Raw genomic sequence first — 9,518 nt, forward strand, 5'->3', positions numbered from 1 at the left:
CTGCCATATGTCTGGAATATTAATGAGAGGCTGCGGGGACTGTGATAAGCGCGGGGGCTTGCGCCGCGGAGCTGCCAGGGGTTAAAACAATTTGCTGGCGGTGCGCGGCCCCAGACGCCTCTCGCTGTGGTAATCCTCCTCGCGCTGCCACCCCGCGCCACCCCGCGCCACCTGCCTCCCAGGTTCAGCGTCGCCCGGCGCCCGGCGCCCACGGCCTGCCCGGCCTCGTGCCTGGCCTGACCTTGCTGTTGCTCCAGGAGCCCGCATGCCATTGTTAGGCAGAGGTCACAGAGGGCCACCATGACGGTTCAAGGCTTTCATCACCATGAACCGACCTTCACAATAGACTGTGTGTCAATACTTTAGACGGCTATAATGGGGTTAAACCTCAAGATGATTCTGAAATGTTTATTCTGAACAGAAATTTCCCTTCAAATGACATCAAATGTGTTCTCACTTAAAAACAAAATGCTGTCAGTGCAGCATAAACATAACTACAATGTGTCCACATGTCCTCTCACTTCTTTTGTTGCCTCTCTCTCTCTCTCTCTCTCAGATTCAAAGTGCTTTATTGGCATGAGGATACAAGGAGGTTTATTTGTCACATGCATATGATTACTAAAGTAAAAAATGCAGTGAAATGTTAAGTTCCTTCGCTTTTCATAGAATAGATTAAAAAAGAAAACGTGTGTGTGTGGTGTGATTTGGGGGGTATGTGTGTGTGTGTGTGTGTGTGTGTGTGTGTATGTGTGCGCGCCTGTGTCTTCTGTGTCTTGGTAAGTCATTCAATCTCTCTCTCTTTATTTCTCTTTATTTCTCTCTCTGTCTGTCTGAGCGGAGGTGGAGCAGGAGCAGGAGCAGGTAAAACATTTAGGCAGCAACAACCCTCTGAGTCTTCATGCCAATCAACAACTAACATCTATTAGCAATCGGAAAGCAATATTTCCCTTTTCTCCCGGGCCGTGAATGTGTGAGTCGTGCTGAAGTACCTTATCATTGGTCTGATGGCCAGAGAAAGGGCCCGTTTCCATGGCGACCATGAAAGCCAATGGATTCCTTTTCAGGGGGATAATGAACTTCTCTCCTCTTTTATGTCACTCCTCCACTCGGCTTCCTCGCACTCAGATTAGAGCCTAATCCACGCGTCCTTGAAAGCCGCCATTTAATATGACAATATGCAGAATATGACAAACAGCTGCAGAAAGGGCTAAATTAGCAGAGTCAACCGACATTTAGGCAAATATAGGACACAGAGGGCCTCGACACACACAGCGGCTTTTGTCAGTCAGGACATGCGCAGGAAATCACTCCACATGGTGCTATGTTTAGATCCTGAACCTGCTGCAGACGAGACTTCCAACACTATCTGTGGGTCAGCACTGATTACCAGACAGCATCAGAGTGTGCTGCCCCCAATGAGTGACCTCCCATATGCAATGCAGTTGATTTCCTTATCTACAAATGATGACTTCTTACCTCAACCAAATCATCTTGGCCATTTGCAACTCATGCGGTTTATGCAAAATCCGAAGTGCCTTTGCTCTGAGCCAGCTGATATGCAACCAAATCTCCATGCATTGCATTACGGAGGTCTGGCTTCATCTGAAACCATAAATAAATAACCTGAAATGTGCTTATGGCGTAAAAAATATTTGAGAAACCTGTGTGTGCTTGTAATAAAACATTGTATGTGTATGTTTATTCAATGGACAAATTGGGACATTATAAACACATACATTCACATGCCACAATACTCTTGGCTGAAATAGATGAATAGTAACTATTGGGGAAAGTATACTGTACCTTCAAAATGATGACGGAAGACTGTATTGTATAAAATGATTCAAACCTTTGTGTATAATATTAGCAACATCAACACTGCTATTCTTTGTATAGAGTGAAGAATACAGATGTACTGTTTAAAGTGACCAAAACAGGTAATGTATGCAATGTCTATATCCATCTAAATTTACAGTTGGATAGTATAAACAGTTGGATACCACAGACAAACATACTCCAGTTCACTATGGTGCCATATTTCATACTGAACATATCAGGTGCTGCCTCCATAGACATCCATTGTCACATGGCCTGTATTACAGAGAGAAAGATATTTTGTATTATATAAATTTACATTTACAGTGGAAAACTTTCTTCATTTTATTCACACAATGCCGAAGGTCAGTTCACAAAATGGCTTTATTGTGCACATATTCAGGGTAAAAAGAAGGTATGCTATTGAGTTTAAATGGACTGTTATTTCAAGCTGAATTGTTCTCTGAAGTTAGCTTTTCACATGTCACATAAAACACTGAGGCCACAGGACAAATGTACAAATCAAAAAGAGGACAAGGATAAAAACACTACTAGCAATTTGTACTATAGTGCAGTGTGTGCAATATGTCGGCACAATCTGTTCTAACATTCACATCCATAAGACAACGGGTAAGGAAGAGATGTCTCAATAGTGGCCATTTCAAATAGAATCAAATTCAATAGAATATCTGATCATCGGAGAGGCCTTGATATTATTCTCATTAATGGGAGGTTATTTGTTTCCCCTGCTGATCAATGACAAATGCCTATTCACTGCATGTACCGGGTGATATGTAAGCAGTATTGTTTAAACTAGAGACCCTTTCAGCAAAGAACGACTATGTGAACATAGTCAACACAGTATTATTTTTCCACAAAGTAAATGACTGCAACAGGTTTGGTAGATGTAGCAGTGAGTTCCCATCAACTCTGGAACAAGAGGGACATCTACTGGCCAAATGAAGTCAGAGCCAGAAAAATCACAGGCTGGTCCTCCTCAACGCCACATCCCTACAGCGCCTATGAACTCCTACATCTCATCAAGCACAAATAATGTGATTTCAAAGGCATGTTGGGCTAATAGCCAGTACTAATACAGGAATGGAAACCAGGAAGAAAAAGAGAAAAATAACTTACCTACAAAACCTTGTGTTGTATAAGACCTAGAAAAGCAGATGGACACACAATACATACAGAACACATAGATACAGTACACAAATAAATTATAATACATTTTGTGTAGCAATGAATTGTAACAGTAGAAAGCATTTTATAGTGGTGGTGAACCATGTGTATATTATTTAGGCTGCAGCTTGTAATCTACTCTAATGGTGCAATGACTAAATATAATATTTCAGATATTAATGACTGGACAACTGCATGATTGTGATTTATCTGCTTGTAATCTGGTGATGTCAGAAAGGTGGGTCCACATTTTCTTGGCTTGGTGAGGGTAAGGAAGGAGGCACTCTAAAGTTGCAGCCTTATTTTAGACACAGAATTCCCCCTGAACACTAACGTCCGTTTTAAAGTTGGATTGATTGTACATTGGGCATCAAATGTCCTAAATTTCCCAGAGGACCATGGAACATTCGCGTTGCTATATTTCCTGCACTGAAATAACGAGAGTTCAGATGAAACAATACAGCTCCAGACAGAGCACTTCCTTGTGTTTTTCCTCCATTCTCCAGCTTCCTCCGATTGCTTTCTCACTGGTTTTAGGCACCACACCCACCCCAGAGTGTCACCCACTACTTTCTCAGACACTCCAGTATGTCTTGGCATCTTTGTGGACTGTCAGAGTTCACATCAGGTTATCTCAGGCTCAGGCTCACTGGCGGGATACTCTCATGGAAAAGTTTATCCACCCCTGGTCAACGCTCTGAAGGGAATACAGCTAAAGGTCACACATGCTTTTTTTTTTTTTTTATCATTCTAGCAGATCAAGATTAGATCAAGATATTTCATCACAAAATCCAGCGTCAATCCACCGACTTGATGCATTATCGAGTCCTGTGGACTGGTTCATTTAAAATAGATTATTTTGGCCACAATGGCAAAGACGCATGCTTGAAGAAAAACAGATGCAGAATGTCATGATATGAACACCTCTCCAATAAGCACAGTCCATGCTTGAGGCTTCTCCTGTAGTGCAGAGGTATGGGGAACATTCCACTAGTGGAGAGAAGAATTCTATAAATGAAATACCAGTCAATTCTGAGAAGAGTCATTTAAACAGGATACAGAAGTTTGTTTAGCATCACACTTCACGAGGTGAAAACAAATGGTTTGGCCTTCTAAATGTAATCAAAAGAAGAAACAGTGCGTGCAAGACGATCCAAGAATCAATCACAAAAGCTTTTGGCAGGCGGAATGGGTCAAACTCTCTCAGTGTTAGAGCAGTGTGAAGAAGCTGTGATACTAATCAAAAGGACAGTTATGAACTGAACATGCAGACTGCTACCACTTGTTCCATGTTCGATAAAATATTAAAATTAAAATGTAATCTTGCTTAGAGTACTAAAGGCATCATAGTCAGCTTTTGGAGAGTCTTCAGGAAATCTTTCACTGGTTTAAACAGACATTTTGAACAGGGGTGTCCAAACGTTGGCATGCCACTGTATTGCAAAATCCTTAAAAGCCCTACCTAATGTTTCAGTACCTTCCATCCATTATGACTTATGACAGCTGCTATTTCAAACAAATATGACCTGATCACCCTGACTAGATACAATTATGAGATGATAGTCTACACTGTATATCCACTAGCTCTCCAGTTCACTATGATGCAGTAGGCTATGTACAAGTGGAATTGGTACAGAGAGATGTTTTGGTAATAGTGTCCTTAGGGATAGTGCAAGAGTGAACAGCACAAAGGTATCATTGAGAGAATGTTGTATAAAAGTGAAAATAATAAATAAACCAATAAATCTATTTTAGAGGCTGCCACTATTGGTGCCAGAACATAAGTCAACACAGCTATTATTAGCATTTCAAATGAGTGCTACAGTTGATTTTTATTTGCAGAACTCAATTGTTAATATGAAATTATTGCAGAACTCAATTGTTAATATGAAATTAATTGGAAATAAATTGGAGACACTGACACTATCAAAGGAATAATGCCTCTTTTATTATACAAAAATTATTATATACATGTGGCTCACATACAGTATATTTAGTTTAAGATGAGAAATTAAATGGCAACAACCTCTTGAACATGTGTACACCTGATCCAGGTGACAAACAAAATATTGTTTATTGCTATAAAAAGACGTTACCTCAGTTTCCAGTGGATCAGGGAAAATCCCTATTGTTGGTTAACAAAAGCTACTGAATGTAGAGAGCAGAAATCTGGAGGTCCTCAAACGCCCCCACCCTTTCCACAGTCTCCACAGACACAACACAGCATAACACAGCTGTGAGCTTTCCTGACTGAATAGTGAAAACAGCTGGAGGGGGCCAGGAGGGACCTTTGTGGAACTTGGCCTGTTACTATCGACAACACACAGTCAACATCACAACCAGGGGCTCGGGACTCCACGCCCACCCCCCACCCACCCACTCACTCACTCAGACACATACACACTCATACACACACACACTACCCACCCCAGCCAAACACCCACCCACCCACCCACACACACCCACCCACACACACCCACACACCACACACCACACGCACACACACACACACACACACACACACACACACACACACACACACACACACACACACACACACACACACACACACACACACACACACACACACCTCCCACGCTCCTATCTCCAACATTTCCCAAGATGCCATGTTTAATCTGTAACATGAGCTGTGGATCCACTGGGTTCCGACCACAAATCTGAATGTGAATTGGTGGCGTTGTTACGCTATCATCCTCTTGTGTTGGCAACAGTTTCTTCACATTCAAATGCTCAATTTCCTCGCAGCTTTTCGCTGCACAATGCGCCGCACTGTCTGAATGCCCTGATAAAGAACTTTGGCAAGGCACCACTATGCATGAGAAGATTAGAATGACTTTGTGCTCCAGACAGAAGCTTTCAGACTCGGTACACAACAGGCTCTGTGTTGGAATTTCTCGGAGGCAGCGGTAGGCGACTACAATCCACCTCAGAGGCACACAGGGGCCGTTTTGTCCAGCAGGCAGTACAGTGAGATGAAGTGGTCAGGCCAAAAAGAGCAACTGCAGAGCGCCACTCACTCACAGCCTGTCTGTGTGTAGTCACCGCTCTCCTATGGATGGCCTGTGGGTTCGGCTGGCTTTCATGCCCGTGCTGTGCCCCTCAGTGATATAAACAGACATGACAACAATTGGGAGGAGGTTAGATGTACACACAGGATGTGGTTAGGTGAAAAGCGTTTCAGCGTTCTTGGACAGTTTGCCTGTATTTTGGGCCTCCTATTGTTTACAGCAGCAGCCATGCCGGCTCTCTTTTCGGGCTGAACTTCTGAGGGCTGAGATGCGGATGCCGCACCGAGGCTTGTCTCAACACACTTGATTAGCGGCCCACAAGCAGCACCAGACCTCAGAGCGGCTCTCTCGCCAACCGCCGTGCGGTGCGTTCCAGGCGCAGTGGTATGTCCTGTCTGTGTCGAAACGTTTTGTGAGGCTACCGCTCTGACTTGGGGCTTTCTTTGGCCTCCGAGTTCTTGTAGACCAGAGCAATGTCATTCTTGTTGTTGTTGGACGGCGTCTGCTGGTAGGCTGCGGAGTGCGAGTTGGTGGTCTGCCGGGTGAAGGCGCGCAGCAGCCGGGAGCGGTAGTGGTCGCCGGCCAGGAAGTAGAGGATGGGGTCCAGGCAGCTGTTGACGCTGGCCAGGGGACGCGTGATCTTGTAGGCAAAGTTGACCACGTTGAGAAACGCGCAGTCGGCGTCCAGGAACCTGTACACGTAGTAGAGCGTGCGGGTGATGTGGAAGGGGACGAAGCACACGGCAAACACCACCAGCACCACCACGATGAGCTTGATGGACTTGGTGCGCGAGGAGTTGCTCTGCTGACTGGAGGACAGCCCTTTGCGGGGCCTGCAGAGCGCCCGGGCCATCAGGCAGTAGCACACCATGATGACGATGAAGGGGATGACGAACAGCAGCACCATCAGCACGGAGCTGTAGGTGAGGAAGTAGTGGAAGTCCTCGGGCCGCGTGGTGTCGTGGCACAGGGTGTCGTTGTCGCGCTTGGTGGTGGTGACAAATATGAGCTTGGGCACCAGGCACAGCGTGATGGCCACCCACACCGTGAAACACACCAGGTGGGCGTGACGGGGTTTGATCATGGTGAGGGAGCGGATAGGGTGGCAGATGCCCAGGTAGCGATGGACGCTGATACAGGTGAGGAACAAGATGCTGCTGTAGAGGTTGGCGTAGAACAGGAAGCGGACCGTCTTGCAGGTGACCACGCCGAAGGGCCAGTGGCTGCGGTTGGCGTAGTAGTAGATGAGTGTTGGCAAGGAGAGCACATACAGTGTGTCCGACAGGGCGAGGTGGAACATGTACACCGTGCTGGCGCTCCATGGCCGCATCTTAGTTATAAACATCCACATGGCAAGAGAGTTCAGAGCCAGCCCCACTACAAACACTAGTCCATAGGACACAGGCAGCAGGATATACTTAAAGTCCTCTTCAAAGCGGCAGGTTTGGTTGACCACACTCATTGTGGTGGGAGCGAAGGGTGCTGTGAGCGAAGCGTAGGAGTTCATCTTCTGATTTAAAAGAAGAAAACACAACTAGTGTCAGTAACCTCCAAAGTGTAAAAACCTCCAACATTTTCTATACACGCATACACATTTAAATATACATCTACGCTTACGAAGAAGAAGTAGCCTATAAGTTATTTTCCGTAAGGGTATGGTCCTTTTGGCGCTACTCGAAACCTGAAACCGAAATTCCTCAAAACCTGTAATTGACAACACTCCCTGTAAGAGTAGTTACAACGGAATAACCATATTAGATTATATTTGTTATTAATCTAATGGACATCGTACAAACCCTCATGTGTGTTTAGGCTAAACAATTGTTCTACAAATAAGTGAATTATGAAAATGTCGACAAGTCACTATATTTGCACGTCTTGGTCGTATTTCATCTTCAAATTAGCTCAATATTGACCTCTATTGCAATTCAAGCGACGATTAGCTTATTAAATAAACGATGAATATTTGTTAGAGAAATTAACACATGCTTCGGGCGCGCACCACAACACTCACCGGTTTAATATCGCTGGCGAAGACTCCAGGCGACTGTTAGATTGCTTTTCTCAAATTTTAAATCCAATATAGAATTAATCGCAGCCCTCTGGAGCATGTGGTCGTGTTTACCCACGAGTTTGCACTGTGATGTATGAATGCATGACTGAGTTAGTAAGCTAGATATGAGCGCCGCATGTCCTCTTCTGTGGACCGCCCCTACTCTGTTCTTAGACAAAACTTTCTGCACACTTTTAATAGGCTATCGCTAACCGTCCGGAATGTCGGCTATAGGCCTACGCACGGCATATATATATATATTAACCCATCTACTGCGTAATAGCTAGACACGCTCTATTTAAATGTTTGCTGCAGTTTCATTCCCTTGTCTCATAGCCTCTACATCTTAAAATACCTCTCTGAATGAACAAGCCGAACTAGGAAAGCCATAAGACAGCAATTTATCTTACTCTATGTGAGACTCAAACAAGTAGGCTACATAGTGGACGCTCACTGTGACAGCAAAAGGACAAATGCTTGAGTGTCCTCTATTTTTAGGCATCGGTGTCACCCAGTGTTTGTGGTCAAGTTAATATTTAGTAACAGGGTTCCATCTGAATACAATTGGGGATCAATATTAGGCCAAGTCACGTGGGACAGTATAGGGGAAGTTTTAAACAGCCGAATAGGGGCCCAAGGGAAAATAGTATTGTTACTAAATTCTACTTATTTTATAGATGAGATACAGGAGTGCTGGAAACACTATCTTCAAAGCGCTTTCTTACCAATAATTAACTTTGTCAAATCCTCCATATTTAGATTGTATTGGATGTCACTTATTTAATATAAAGTCAGTAAAATGTATTTAATAACACTTATGGTCAAATTAACCCCAAATGAATCCGGGTATCAGCTGAAGTGCCTTACACCAAGATGCACTGACAAGGATGAATGGATACCAAGAGGATTTCCTTCATGTGCACACAGTGATGAGGGCAAAGCCCCACAAACACAGATCTGTATCTCTCCATCTTCCTAAGCTGAAGCATAACAGGATGTCTGGTAAGATGTGTTTTCCCAGTGCTAAGTGAGAGTTAATACATTGTTATCAGGTAGTTTATGATCCATTAGGACTGGAGAGTTCCGCTTGGTTTGCCCCCTGTTTCTTTCTGATAATCTGGCCAAACAAAGTTGAATGTCATTGTATAAGATGTCATTCTACAGTGAATAAAGAGATCTTGAGAATATTTTACATACTTAAAAAAGCCAGTTGCCTACCTAAACAAAACCATCTTGCTCTTGTTTGTGCACATTTTCAAACGCGGCTCACTCCAAGTATTACAATATGTGGGTTTAGAGAGCCTAAAGCCAATGTAGTCAAGTGTACCCGTGCTCCGGGGTCCTTTTTAACATCTTTTTAATAGTTTTAATGGCCTTACGTCTCATTGTTATGGTTTCAGGGCTTATACGTGCACCACATCTCTGTAATCATCCAT

General features: G+C 44.0%; 1 protein-coding gene across 2 annotated transcripts; it reads right to left on the reverse strand.

Moving 5' to 3' along the window:
* Positions 1–5,513: 5,513 nt before the first annotated feature.
* Positions 5,514–8,398, reverse strand: p2ry4 (pyrimidinergic receptor P2Y4). 2 transcript variants are annotated; one of them, XM_062525173.1, is made up of 2 exons: positions 8,044–8,398; positions 5,514–7,536 (listed from the first exon to the last, which is right to left on the reverse strand). In XM_062525173.1, exon 2 carries the CDS (start codon positions 7,534–7,536, stop codon positions 6,448–6,450), a length of 1,089 nt encoding a protein of 362 aa, XP_062381157.1. In that variant the 5' UTR covers positions 8,044–8,398; the 3' UTR covers positions 5,514–6,447. The 2 variants fall into 2 exon arrangements, with proteins under 2 accessions (XP_062381157.1, XP_062381156.1); XM_062525172.1 differs by having other exon boundaries at positions 5,514–7,539; positions 8,044–8,396.
* Positions 8,399–9,518: the final 1,120 nt, after the last annotated feature.

The sequence above is a fragment of the Sardina pilchardus genome, chromosome 21, assembly GCF_963854185.1.
Source record: "Sardina pilchardus chromosome 21, fSarPil1.1, whole genome shotgun sequence".
Classification (NCBI taxonomy): domain Eukaryota; kingdom Metazoa; phylum Chordata; class Actinopteri; order Clupeiformes; family Clupeidae; genus Sardina; species Sardina pilchardus.